Here is a 15,225-nt window from a genome sequence, read left to right on the forward strand (position 1 = left end):
GGTATCAAGTGTTCTCACTTGTAAAGGGAAATATGTTTTTTCCAAAAAATTGTATGTAACAGGAAGAGGATTTGAAATATTGATGCGTGGATATCAAGTTTGGTATGGGAACTCAGTTTTAAATGTTATTAGATACGTGCATAAAAACTGAAAAATCAGCTGCATGAACTGTGCTAGCTTAATTTCCATTCTGAGCTGTGTGGCTGTTGTGCTAGCAGTCACGTTACCATACATGCTTATATCCAGGCACCTACATGTAGTTAGAGCTAAGCTGCTGTACTACATGTACATGTATATACAAACAATTACAGAATATGATCCTCTGTATGTTGAGGGAATAACACAAACACCTTGAACACGACATACTCTTGTAATAGTTGTTAATACCAAATTGTGGAAAGACGTAGAGAGAAAGCGTCAACAACTGAGACAGTATCTTGTTCAAAAACTTCAAAGGCCTGTTTTCAACCAAGCATCATCATGGTTGAGGTGGATGTCATTTTGTGAAGTAAAATAATACTACATGGTGAAGACTGAAAAAGTGTTTGTTATCACTATAAATACTGAATGATTTTTTGTTCATTTGTTAATTAAACCTCTCTACATTGTACATGTTTTCAAAATATTTTCTTCAAATTCCATGATAAATTATTTTGTATATAATTTATTTTGTCAGTATAAAAGCAAATTATAAATAGATAGTTATATGATGTTCAGAGTAAAATTTACTACATGTAGCTTGAATACTTAAATTTTTGCATCATAAATTTAAAAAGTCAACAGAACACAGATCGTTGCCTTGGTATGAATTGCAGCTACTCAAATTGATTATCCAAGATTCAGAAATGACTTCAAAGGGGAACCTGGGAACAAAATTATTCTTTAATAGTACTGTTTGGTTGTGAAATTGCTTTCTGTTGACTTGATTGGATTGCCAGTAATAACAGTAGGAATTGTCAATAAGAATAATCAACCTTGGGAAGTAACTTATTGTGACACCCACTGTATATGTAAACTAATACATATACATTACCAGTAGAAAAAATCAACAAGGCTTAATAATAACTATGTGTAATGACAGCTTAGTCCTCCAGATAGTCAGAATGAGCAGTAAATTAGTGTAATACCTCATGACAGTAGGTTTGACAAAAAGGCAAATCTTGTAAAACTTTTGTAATCCCTATAAATACCCATGTTTTAATAGGCAATATACTGGTTGTCTTCTTAAAGGTGGAGACATAACATAAAGATAAACAGGCCCATTTGATTGCTGAAAATAAAAATTATAACCCTTACGAAAGTAAAACAAGTGTTCATAATAATCTCTAATACATATTTTATTCATTTCTTATTCATTACCAGCTGTGTTAAATTTTGAAGCCTAGAATTGAAGCTGTTTTTCATAACAAATAAAACTTGCAGGTTATATATAAAGAATTAGTGGTCATTAAGACTGTCGTTTATTTGAAGAACAACAACAGTAAAGCCTAAGACAGAAATATCACAGAAATTGCCTCAAGCTACCTCTGTGGATTTCAATGTATCATATAATACTAGGTCATGCTACCAGGAAACATGGTTTAATGTATTCATGAACAGTGCTTGTGTACATGTGTTCTACCTTTTTATTCTAGTTACATTTAACTGTTTAATAAAGAACAAGTCAATTTGTATCAACAGTAGATCAGGTAAAACTGCTTTCTCAAACAACAAGGGGAATAAGTCATGTAGATATACATCTTCTCCATATATCCTTTGAAATTTTACTCTGGTATATTAAATTTCCCGAAGCTCATTTAACAATTTGATGTGACAGCCATAGTGGATGGCATTATGATTTGAAGGGACATGTGACATTAAAATTTAATATGAAAAATCAGTCATTATATTTTTTATATTAAGTCAGTAAATGTCAGGCCTGTCAGAAGAAATAACAATACTGTTACCAATCATAAGGAAGAAGAGCCATTTCCTCACCTGTGCACACAAAGAATAATGATTCAACAATATTTGCCTACTGTTGCTGATGTCTGTATTATATTCAACGGGTTAGATGAGATGAGGCCCACTGAGAGGACTTTCTTGTGTCTACGACATGAGAGTAATGAACTTCATTGGAGCAGTTTTCAGTGTGTTGTATTGTATAGTGAGGTTTCATGATTAATTATTCAAATCTGAAGAAAAAAAATTAAAAAACTGCGTAGGAGATCGATCAGCGTTTGATTCTCAGTCACATTTGAAAAATATAGATTAAGATTTGTAAAAAAAAAAATTGTAAGGATTTTAGATGAAATGGTATTTTTCATTTTTCTCTGTTATCAATATTAATGATGTTCCAGATCCGTCTATAGTCAATTCAATAAGAATTGTTCATCATTTGTGAGACAAATATAATTAACTGATTAATCAATGCTTTTAATGCTAGCAGCAGTGTATATAAGAGATGTGCTTTTTGATTTTTCAAAATACTTACTGCTTATTGAATTTATGTTTGTAGGGATAAATTTATTTTAAGATACACTTATATGACTGTAGGTAATATCTAGTTGTTATGGAAGAGAGAGTACATGTATGATTATTTCAGTGATTTTTCTCTACATTTTATTTGGTCAGACTTTTTATAAGGTTCTTGATCGATGAAGTAATGTTGTACAATGTGCTTTGTGTTCATAAAATTAATATCAATAGGTAATTTAGCAATATCCTTGAAACACTTAGGGTGTTTTATGATCTACTGTCATGGGGGCTCAGGTGTATATGTAAGCATAACTTAATACATTCTGAGCAAACAAGACTCTGTTATTGCCTTCTTGATATTGTTGTTTCTGAAATCTAAAATTGTTGTTGTTATAGCAACATATGTCTGATATTTCTTTGGTCTTATCTCTAAAAGATGTACTATCTGAAAAAAATTCACAAAAATATTTAAATGCAAAGCTTATCGTATCATTTCTATTGCATAATTTATAGCAGGAGATACATGTAAATTAAGATTGTATTCTTGTACATGTTAAATGTAACTTTCTGGAGGGCCATCCACAATGTCTGTTCACCAGATGCTCATAGATAAATGTCCACTTTATACAGCTTTTTATGCAGGCAAGAGTTTTTAGAGTGAAAACCACCACGATTGAACAATTTTCTATGAAACTAATATATTATGTATGGGAGCATGAAACAACTGTAAGAAACAACAACATTGGTCAGAGTAGTGATAATATTGACATTTCACTACATTTTGCTGGAAAACAAAAACATAAAAATGAGTTCTACAATGTGTTTTTGTACATGGTACATGCAATTGTGTGAAAAATTATTTTATAATTGCAATACCATTAATAAATGAAAAAAATAAAATAAATAAAAACATGAACATACCACACGCACCAGCTCAGTAATTCATAAAAACTTTTTTTTTGGAGAACTAGTTGATAACTATGAAATGACAAAATTGCAAAGTCACAAAGATATCTTGGTTTGCAGTATATGTGTTAAGATGATATTATGGAGGCATAACTGAGTATCAGTACCTAGTACTTTTCATTACTTAATTATTCATAATATTCTATTTCAGTAACACTGTCAGCTTTTATTACTGTTTATTTCCACATATCTCATATCTAGTAATTACCACATTCCTCCGGGAGGAAGTGAGTTGAGTGCATTAGAGGAGAGAACATTAGTCTTGGGACAGTTTGATAAAATGATATTTCCATTTATAATTGTACAGATATTGTAAACTACTAAATGATGATAAAATCTTGGCAAAAACACAGACTGACTGAGTTGTGTAATCTTACATTACAGGATTAGTTTTAGTATTAGTTTTCAAATATCAAGAAAATTTAGACAAGGCCTTCTGTATGATTTTACAGGGGCAAGTGGTGTATGAATGTTTCCAATACTGAAGTCATTAACTTTGTAACAGTTGTAGGTGTTTGATGATTACTTGTTACCTTTTTAACAATAGCAAATACTAAGGTTATATACAGCTGTGGATATATCTCTCCATCGTGTTTATAATTGCCATTGAGAATTAATTCATGTAGTTGAAGGCTTGGACAACTCATCTAAACAATAATGAATCCATAATTGCAGACCTTTATGTTGTGTTATTTTGCACCCACATGAATGTTCAAGAAAGACGACATATGATTAAAAAAGGGTGCTAAAAGTCATTTGATTGGAATCGACTATTGTACTACATGTGTTGCCATGGCAACCTTGATTGACATTTTTTTGAAGGTAATGAAAATGCCAGGGATTGTTACTAGGATGCAAATGACTATGATAAGGTACTTTAAGAGAAGGTGATTGAACAGGATATACACACGTGTTGGTCGGAATCATAAATAGAGTTACCATGACAACCACTAGATACCTTCAAGGTCAAAAAGCTTGTAAAACTTGTAGGTGATATCTGTGTTGTTGATAGAGATTGAAGAACCTTGCTTGTAGTCTGATTGAGGATATTCAAGTACGCAATTCAAGGTGAAGAAATTGAGTGGTTCTTTTGAAGATTATTAAAGAGAAAATCTGTGACCAAATATTTTTAAATGATGTGGAATTGATTCTGAAGACATGGTTGAAGAAATGTTAGTTAAATGTTAGAAGACGAAGAATTTTTTCTGTACAGATTTGTCATCTTTTGTATGTTACTATTGTAACTTAAATGGACAAATGTAGTCATATGACTGCCATTACGAGTTTGAGAATGGTGAACAGTGGACCGACTACAGTATATACACATTTGTATTCAAGCTAGGGAGTAAGGGTATAGGTAGATAGGACTAGAAATAGTTAGACTCCCTAGCATAGCAAGTTTGTGTCCCCTCAGTGGATGCATTGCATGATGATGAATGTGAATTATCAAGTTTGATTAGAATCCAATAAAGCTTGTATTCACACCTTTATTCTGGTTTTGTGTTTTTCCAGTCAAATATGAAAATGTGTGTGTGTGTGTGTTGTGTGTCTTCTGTTTGTCGTTCCATGTTTCCATGACTGATCAAAATGTGTACACCTAAGGGATTCTAGCATTATGCTCAATTTTCAGTTGATATATCAAATTTATATCTGATAATGAAATATTTCAGCCTTGAAGCGCAAAGGCATTATTATAGTGGATTTTATTGTTTTGAGAATACAGTACATCACACCAATCTATATATGTTGTTGTCTTGAGGGTATAACTGAATGGTATATATATTTTTTCCACACTTTCCAGACTCCACCAGAGTGCCAAGTCAGCTGGTGAAGCCGATTACCCAGCCTACGGTGTAACAGGACCTAGTACAAAATCATCAACAATCACAGTAAGTGTCCTCTTTCAGCTTTATGTCTCTGCATGGTATTAAAGGAAAAGTGGGTCCAACATAAACATACAAATTATACCTAGTGCAGTAAGTGTTTTCCTTTATCTCTATGTTTCTCTTGCATCAAAGAAAAGGTTGGCCCAACTGTAATTACATATGTAAATGAGCATACACACAAACCAAGTCAAGAGTGTTTGAACAAAAAATAGTGGATTTAAACTTTACGTATATTCAGCAATTTTGGGAATACCTGCATTGGTTTATGGGAAAACATCTAATGGTGACATCAGCCTATATAGCCTAATCTCTTATCATGACAAATTTAAAAATGACAAGACATAGTGAGTAGGATACACTTGATGTCATCACCAGATGTTTTCTGAACACATGTCAAGTGCAGTAGGACTTCTGTACAAGATTTCAAATTTCAGTAAGTTATCACCCAAATCATGTGTAAGGTGGTAGTAGTAATCAAAACAACTGCAAGTGTCCTGAAGGCAGAAATCTGACAGGACTTTTGCTTTAATGAAACACTTCGTTTTTTTTATTTCAGAATGGAGACAGAAAACTTGCACAAAGTGCCCAGATGTATCATTATCAACACCAGAAACAACAAATGATAGCAATGGAAAGGTGAGCAAAAATTTTGCAGTGTCTCGATTGATTTCTTATAAAATTTACCAAAAACCAAAATTATTAAATTTGCAAGGATTTGAGACAAAGGCAGTTCAGAAAAAGGGTGCTTTCATATATACATTTGAAGAGAATCCGTAGAAAGGGCAATGTTCACAGATACATGAGAAAAAAACAATGCTGTGGCACATTGATGTTCTGAGTCACAAGGGAAGAATTATTCACTGTAAACAGTGTAAATATGTCAATGTGTTGGCCTTGTTTACTGAATGAATGTGTCGTGATAGCTACAACCTAAGAAACAAGACAAATCCAATATCTACAATGTAAGGAAAACAAGCATTTCTACGATATTAAAAGTTGAAATCTAAAGATGTGAATGTGAATGAATATAAATACATAACTCATTTAGGATTCTGTGGTATTAAGAAGTCATATTTTGATGTATACACTGCTAAGATGAAGGCGGGATTACAGAGTCAACACATTAATAGAGAAATATGAGGCAAATTCTATTATGCTTACAACAAGGATATATACAAATATACATATGACAAGGACATCCTTGTGTAATATGAATTCAAGGCGACATCCTTTACACTAGACCAGTAGACTGACGCTAATTCCATTTAGTGTGACCTTAGAGGAGGTCACCAATGATTGACAGGTTAGGTCTGAAGGTCAAGTCGCTCTGTACTACCTAGGAGACTATAGATATATGACGATTTCCAGGATATATAATACAATGAATGTTTCATTACCCAGTTGAGTCAGGAAGAAATCCCAATCCACACAAGTTTGGCAATGTAATTACCTTTAAACAATGAATGCAGATTGGAAACAGTCACTTCTTTAAATCTTTGTGTAGGTCTGACTCATAGATTGTAGCATGTGTGTACTTTGTATGCAAAGAAGGAGTTGTATAAGTATCGCACAGGATATATCATGTACATAATTTGTATGCAAAGAAGGAGTATACACTAATCAAACTCAAAGGATTTGTTACTTCCCAATGTCATCTTATTTATTGGATGTAAGATTAAAGCCCCGTCACTTTGGCGATTTGTTACTTCTAGGATTCATCTTATCCATCGAATATGAGATTAAGGCACTGTGCTAATTTGTTTCATAGGTAGTTCACCTTATCAATTGGATATAAGATCAAACTGCTATGTTATTCTGTAGAATGTAGGGGCTACAGTACAAGGCTACCTTGGAGTCTGAACACTATTTTTTCCTTAACATGAGCACTGAGCAGTTTTGTGGAATAAACTCTTAAAAACTTGTTTGCAAAACTTGCAGCCATATTTTTTTAATATGAGGGGCTATGACTTAATTGCTATAGGAACTCTGGCAGTAGGTATTTACTACGTAAAATGAACCTATATATTTGTCCTGAGAATTTGAAAGTACATGTACCTGGTAACATCATTATTTTTTTTTAAACAGATTATTGCAGTATCAGAATAATGAAACTCGTTGCCACTATAAAAGCATGCTGTTTGACTTTTTTACCTGCATTTCCCATCAGTGTAACAAACATGAGATGGAAAACACTACAACCATCTAATAATGCTTTGTCTACACTTAGTACTTTACTCAGCAGCTGTAGATGTGGTTTCCAAGGAGGAAATTGTGACATTCGTGTGATTAGAAACTGTTCATGTGAAGCCAGCTAATGGTGGTCTTTGGATTTTCTTTTTGGTTAACAGCCGAGCTAATGGTGAAATGAAGCAAGATGTTTCAGACGATGATTCTGAAGAAGAGAATGAAGAAGGGGACTACACAGTGTATGAATGCCCAGGACTTGCTCCGGTCAGTTCAATACTCTTGTCATTCAAAATGTTTAATGAAATGTTTCTTTTCTTAGTAAATTTTAAAATGTAGTTTATACTAATTAATGAGTAATAACTGTATGTATCAATAGCCACTCAAAATATTAAACATTGGAAATTGTTTATTCTTCATATACATTTTCATACTGGACAGAATTCAACATAGTTCATCCCACCCATCTATATACAAAGGTGCTTCCTGAACCTGACCATACCCACCCCTACCCATTGCCCATCCACCCGCAGGTCCCTTTTAAGTTTTAACATCTCGTCATTATACATTTCTTCCACAATTTGTAATTAAAGATGATTTTTTTTGTATTTGCTGCCCACAGGCCGGTGAAATGACAGTGAAGAATCCACTCTTCAATGATGACCAAGATAATGACCCTCAGTCTCCTGCAGCAACGGATGAAAAGTGAAATGTTATCTTGACAACAAAAAACGACTGATGGACAATTCAAAAATCCAACAACCAAAAAAATATATCTATTTATTTATAGTTTATTTTAGAATGAATTGTGTAACAGTTATAATGAGTGGTTTCAGAACAGGAGTCAAGTAAAGAAGGACGAAGTTTATTTTTACGTGTACAACAGAAATAGGACTGAGAAATGGAGAATTTTCCTTGCGAGGTAAAGGAAAACAAAGGTGAATTCTTTTTGCTATGAATGGTATCAATATGTTGGTATGTTGATGAATGTATAGTAAAGTTTGTCTCTGCTATTTTATTCCAGTGAAAGAAAAGGGGGACTTGTTAGATATGTACCATAATACAGGGAAAGACTTTAGACTCTTGAAAAAGAGACAAGTTGTTTTAAACAATTGTGGGACTTAAGAAGTTACAGATAATATTCTTATTGTCTGTTTTAAGATTTCTGTTCAGATGGAAGGAAACCCACTGCTTGGTTTAATTGCTGAATTATTAAGTGTATAAAAGTCACTGGAAGAGTTCCATTCTGAAAATGAAAGTGACACATATACATTGGAAATTTCTGTGACATTTGTCCCATTACATTCAGTACAGATTCATGGTTTATTATTTTAGAAAACTCTCAATCTTTGCTACAGGACACCATAAGTTGGTTAACCTTTAACCAGCAGTAATAAAAAAAAGTTTGCAAAATTACTCAGGGGTAGATAATTATGCTATACTTTTCCAAAACTGGTAGACTAATCTGAAAACTTATCTATCTATGCTGCTAATTTCGCCATGAGAGTCACAAGTTCTATCATAATATCTAATATGTAAATCTGAAATAATGAAAGGTCAAAGGTGAAAGATTAGAGGTCAATGGCCTGTTTGGGTTTAGCAGGGTTAAGACTTGTGCAAGCATAGTCGTTTTGAAAACCAAATTCAGCTGAAGTGCAATATCGCAATCTCCATTTCTCAGTCCAGTTTCTTTGTATGGCAGTATAGTGAACATGCACATATGTATTTAGTGCATGGAGTATTTCCTTTGAGAAAAAAAAAGATAAAAAAAATAGACACCAAAGGGGAAGTTATGTTTTAATGTTGACTTGTCATCACACCATCCAAAACTTTCAATCTTCCAGTGCTGTGACTTTATAAACCTGTAGTGTCAACATTTTGACAAAAAATATTTACAATATTTAAAATTTGCTTGTTCTTCTGAAAACAAAGGAAGTTCTTTACGAAAAACCTAAAAGAACGAAATTCTCAGTTATTCTTTGTTTCGCTTTTTCTCAAAAGCACTGGAAGATTGAAGTGTCTGTAGGTTTATTTTTGAACACTTTATGGTTCCAATATCTGGTGGCAAACTGTACTTAAGCTATGGTATTGGTAGACGCAATGATGATTTCTTTGTAACAGATTGCACTAGTCAACATTATCAATTTTTTTTCCATGATCCTTCCCGAGTTTTCCGTGTCTACTTCCTTGGAAGTAATATTAACAGGGTGTGTGTGTTTTATGTGTGTATATGTGATTATGTGGCTATGTGTATCTGTGTACCTAATCTGTGTAGATTTGTATGTACAAATGTATGTGTGTGTTCTAAGGGTGGCACAGATCTGTATTTTTTGCTACAAAGAAGTGTCAAGGCAAAGTTAATGGTCAGGAGATCATAGCACACAATATCATTCTTTCCATATGTTTTCTTTCTGTCCTTTGATCTACACTCATGTTATGGGTTTATAAAAGAATCTTCCTTTTAGCTCCACTAAACACTCTACTTTCTCACCATGAATCGTCCACAAATTACCCCATCCCTCCCCCCCCCCCCACCCCCTGCTTTCTAAACAGTGGGATATACTATCATATTATCGGATTATTTAGTCTTTGAATTATCTAGCATATAAATATACCAATTTACAGTGATCCTACAATCAATGCAATCAACTTTAATATTGAAAATTCTACCTTACTTTCCCCCCCGAGTTCAAACCATTACATTCACAGGAATGTGAGTTTGAGGAATCTTGTTCTGCACTAGTTCAGTTAAAGATCAGTATTGCAAATTGATTATGATATTTTCCAGTTTTTTCGTGGAGCCTTAACTATATTTGAAGTTGTTTGTAGGTATTAAAGGATGGTCCATGGCAAGTCATTTATTTCTTTATGTTTTTTCTTTATTTCCAGAAAATTATTTACTGTTTTTTGTTGTTTTTTCTGTTAGATATAACCAAAAAAAATCTTTTATCTGTCATGTACATTTCTCTCCTTCTATAGCAGCAAAATATAGATTGATGGGAAGAAAGAGGAAGAAATTTACATGCATATGTATGTTAGAACACAGTATACAGAAAATATCACTTATTTGTACATAGAAACAGTAAAGTATGAAATATTGTTTTTTTGCAGTGAATAAAACTGTGTAAATAGTTGTAAACATTAATGCTTTGTATTTGTACTAGTCCAAAAAAAGAAGTCTCCTACAATTCTGCTGCCTCCACAAAAAAGGAGGCTAAGATATAGCAAACATTTACTGAAATATGAATGTTCCAAAAAAAATCGTCTGCATTTGAATTGGTGTTATCTTCTCAACTGTGAGGGCGCTGTCACACGCACGGAATTGCAACAGCGCCCTCAACGCTTGCTGTCCAAGAAAATACAGCTTCTTCAGTGGAATTCGAGGCAGTGGTATTGTAAACACAATCTAGTCTTTGTAAATTGTTTCTTCTGTCAATTCATAGTAGTGTACATAGATCAGGCGTTTAAAAAAGAGTGTATACAATTGGCGAGACTTGGGTTATTTCATTTGATTTTCTAGTATACCTATTTTACTTGGTAGGTCAACTATTGTGTCGTTGACTGGATTTACTGCCATAATATATGTGAAAAAAACTTGCTATTTTAACAAAGGTTGCCATGGCAACCTGTAATCTGGGGTAAAAAAAGCTTTAATCTTGTAGTTGAGATTATTTCTTGTGGAATTCTAATACTTGAAATTAGAACATTGTTGTTGTCATGGCAAAGAGTGAATTAATATTGTCTGTTGTTTCTTTTCTCCAATGCACTGCTGTATGATATTGGTAGCTAGTATTACAAAAAAAAAGGCTTGTCTATGTATGTATACTTAGATTTTCCAGTGGGATCATCGTTTTGCTTTGTTGCCATGACAACTGAACCCATCAAGATATCCCTTAATTGTAATATTTCGTGTAAGGGTAATAAAGTTATGTTTTAGAATGAAATATTTCTGGGTTGAATGAGTCTTTTCTTTTATTGAGGTTGTAAATTTCACAACCACTTCTAAGCAAATGTTACTTTTATGATTGGATGTTATGACACTTGAAACAGTCACTATGGTGACAACTTGTTCTTCATGTTCACATGGATGTGACAGTAGTTGAAAATGAGTCAAACTAAATAGTCAATTCAGCAGAGAACAGATATAGATCGAACACATCACACGCATAACCGACGACAGGTATGCATTGTAAATTAGGTGGGGAATGATCGCATGATATAAATTTTTATTGATTCCAAATGGCTTCAAGGTGGAAAATTATTTCCTTCTTCCTCATCGTTAGTACCATATATGATTATTCTGTACATGCATGAATATTAGTCTGTATAGGTCAACCCTTTTAGATAGATAGCTGGCCAGTGAGGGCGCAGTGACGACGAATCTTACAATCTACCCTGAGTATAGTTACATCTGAGAGCCTCTGTAATGGGCGTTCGAAATTAATTGTATGTAATTGTACTGTATATCGTTTGAGACATACAAATCTCCGAGCTCAAATCAAACCTCACGGAAATGTTCTTTGACTTCCATCCAAACCTGGGATAAAAACAGTGTACACTTACGCCGTGTGAGGGTGATATCCATACCTTGACTTTGAGAGAGAGAGAGAGAGAGAGAGAGAGAGAGAGAGAGAGAGAGAGAGAGAGCGCGCCTGAGAGAGAGGGGGGCAGAGGCAGATAAAGACACACGCACATACATACATACATACATACATACATACATACATACATACATACATACATACATACATACATACATACATACATACATACATACATACATACAGAGTCATTTCTCGGAAGGGCAGTGAAACTTTTCAAGGTTAATTTAACTGTCCCGTTTATTTCTTTTCCTATCGATTGAACAATCATATAGAGTCATCTCTCAGTTGGAAAAGTACCGATTATGACATTACCTCCATCAAGTCTTAGACAATGCGTATTTTCTAAACACCTGTTTTGAAGCAGCTGGAAAATTGTCGACCAGTCGGTACTGTAAATACTGGGTAACAACATAAAATATTTGCTTATAGCCATACACAAACACACGAAAGGTGATGATGTGTGAAATGTTATTTATAGCTCTTCATTCTTTATTTCTGTAATAGCTGTCCAGATATAAATCTGAATTACTATTTAAGAAGTTGTTAGGCTGTAAGATATGTTGTGTCGTTCATCCCTAATCAGTCTTCTCATTACTGGCTGCTGAATACGAACAAAATGTTCAAGCAGACTGCACAATAACAGGCGATTTACCTGCTCTCGTGTAAAAAGAATTCGTCTTAATTGCCATTAAATTGCCAACTAATCCTCTCCCTCCCTCCCTCGCTCCCCCCCCCCTCCTCTCTCTCTCTCTCTCTCTCTCTCTCTCTCTCTCTCTCTCTCTCTCTCTCTCTCTCTCTCTCTCTCTCTCTCTCTAACTATAATCAAACGTTAACAGTAATCAACACAGTTTTTTACTTCAAAATAGTGAAATGTATTATTTATTATCCCTTTTTAAATGTGCATCATCGGTGACGATGTGCACGACATATCTGACAATTATACCATATAGTTACATTGCAAAATGCTGAATTTGTGTTAGAGGTGAAAACAGTGAGGCAGATTTTATCCCTGTGGCGCGTGGGGTAATTGTGCAGTGGCTCCTATCGTCCGGCAAGTGCAATACAAAGTCGGTAACAGTCCCATGAGTTTCGTTTACCCTTACAGATACGCTTACATTGTGCGAAGAAGTCGTCGTTTTTTCGAAACGGACTGAGACGTCGTGTCTGCACCTGGAACAGAAAACAATAAACCACTAGTGAACTTTAAAACCCGCCATGTTGAATGGTGCATCATGGGAAATTGGATGTCACTCCTGTACAAATGTCGGTAAACTTCTAGATTTGGTGAGGAGCTCTCCTTGCGACCAATTATGACATTTGTCTTTTGGTTCTTTATTTTGTTATCATAATAAACATGTATAATGGAGGCCCACTGTGGATGTAGTCTCGCTGCCAGACTGGTGACTATCGTCCCTAAGCTTTGTACATGCCGAGCGGCGCAGCTGCGAGAAGAGAGGGACTTGTCCCGACAAGTCTCTCTCTTCTCGCGGCTAAGCCGCTCTGCATACATACATAGATTAGGGGCGATAGTCACGAGTATGGCAGCGAGACTATTGTGGATGTTCCTAAGTATTTGGCAGATTCATCAGTTTCAAAGACCGTGTGTGAGTAAATCGATGCCTCGTTTCTGGTAAGAAGAAAGTACCCCCTCTATTGATCGAATTCTACCATGACTTCAACGTGGCCTTTCAACTGTTAGTGTAACCAGTAACCACGTGGATAATAATGGAAGTATACTCACTGTGTGAACTCCTTCTAGTGATCCTAGTTGTGTGTCGTATTGACCTTTGTCCAATGCAGGTGACGAAAATATTTCACCAGTCGAAAGCAGCAGCAAAATACACAGATAAATGAACATTTTGGAACCGTCAGTCTACAAAAGACACAAAATGCGATCAGTTTATCTGTTTACCACAGTATTGCAAGTTGGAGGCTTATTAGAAACTGTGTTTATGATTTTGAAGATCTCAAATTATGCACAAATCTATAGTTATTGAAACCAAAATAGTGATTATCCTTAGTATGTACTAAATAAGTCACGATGTGCAATTTGCGTGTACAAATCACAACAGCTGAGATAATTTTGACTACCATGTAGGCCACAGCTAGAAACTATTCGAATATGGACGAAATACTGCCCAGAAAACAATCCTCATAAAACTATAGGCTACAGTCTTTGTGGCAAAAGTAGAATATGTAATGTTCTGTTAGTACGAGAAGTTATTCTTGCTCCACGAGAATGGGAAAAAATCAGCTTGTTTATTTGCAAAGGGGTAGCTAGCTATAGAGAGGGTCTATGGTTTGACCTCATGGGTCTGTGGTTTGACTACATAAACAAAGACCTAGGGTTAACCCAAGAACAACGTTCGCTAAATGTACATGTTATCCTTAGTCTAGTTTCTAAGTTTCGGACAAGTGAAACTAGAAAATCGTGTATTTTTGAATTTCAATGTGGCATAACGGTACAACGCGTATTTTAGCGAATACCAGCTTAGGATTGTTGCTCTTCCAATTCCACGATTACCAGACTGTCCCTCTTCCATTTCCTGATCCGAAAGGACGACTTTTTAGATTAAGGTTTTAGTACTAGTATTTCTGGTCTTTAAAATAACATTTTTCAATTTTTACAAAGAGTAGACCTACAGATGTTTAGCCATTTCAAATTTTACTGTTAAATTGAGAAAAGCGCAACTATCGTGATCGAAACAAATGCGAACAAGTGTGAAAACCTAGGTCGGTGTGAAGCCGTCGGGTTTCAACTGATTTGAATGAATGAATATCTGTACTTTTTAATTACAATCATTGGCCCACATGTAAATATGTAAATTTTGAAATGTTTCCTGCATCCAATTGCAACTGAGCGCAAACAAAATTACTAAGAAGAGACAGGGTTGTGTGCACTGTACAGAATAACACTCTGAGAAGATTCAAATAGGTGGAGGGATGGGAGGGGGTGAGGGGATGTGTGCAGTGACTTTTGTAACTGGCAAGAAGACTCATCAGAAGACGTCCCTTTTTAATGACGACATTCGTGACATTCAATAACAATTCTACTAAAAGACAAAGTGATTAAATATCTTCGAAGAGACGGGATGATGAGCTAAAAATATTGCAGGTAATAAGCGCTG

General features: G+C 34.7%; 1 protein-coding gene across 2 annotated transcripts in view; it reads left to right on the top strand.

The window, feature by feature from the left end:
* The window catches only part of LOC144441127 (uncharacterized), a 112,162-nt gene extending 100,735 nt beyond the window's left edge, over positions 1–11,427 (top strand). For both annotated transcript variants that reach the window (XM_078130659.1, XM_078130658.1), the window contains exons 5-8: positions 5,225–5,312; positions 5,866–5,945; positions 7,658–7,760; positions 8,116–11,427. In XM_078130659.1, the coding sequence (XP_077986785.1) occupies positions 5,225–5,312; positions 5,866–5,945; positions 7,658–7,760; positions 8,116–8,202 (358 nt within the window). In that variant the 3' untranslated portion in view covers positions 8,203–11,427. The remainder of the gene's footprint in view (positions 1–5,224; positions 5,313–5,865; positions 5,946–7,657; positions 7,761–8,115) is intronic.
* The last annotated feature ends 3,798 nt before the right edge of the window (positions 11,428–15,225 follow it).

This window comes from Glandiceps talaboti, chromosome 10 (assembly GCF_964340395.1).
Source record: "Glandiceps talaboti chromosome 10, keGlaTala1.1, whole genome shotgun sequence".
NCBI classification, from domain to species: domain Eukaryota; kingdom Metazoa; phylum Hemichordata; class Enteropneusta; family Spengelidae; genus Glandiceps; species Glandiceps talaboti.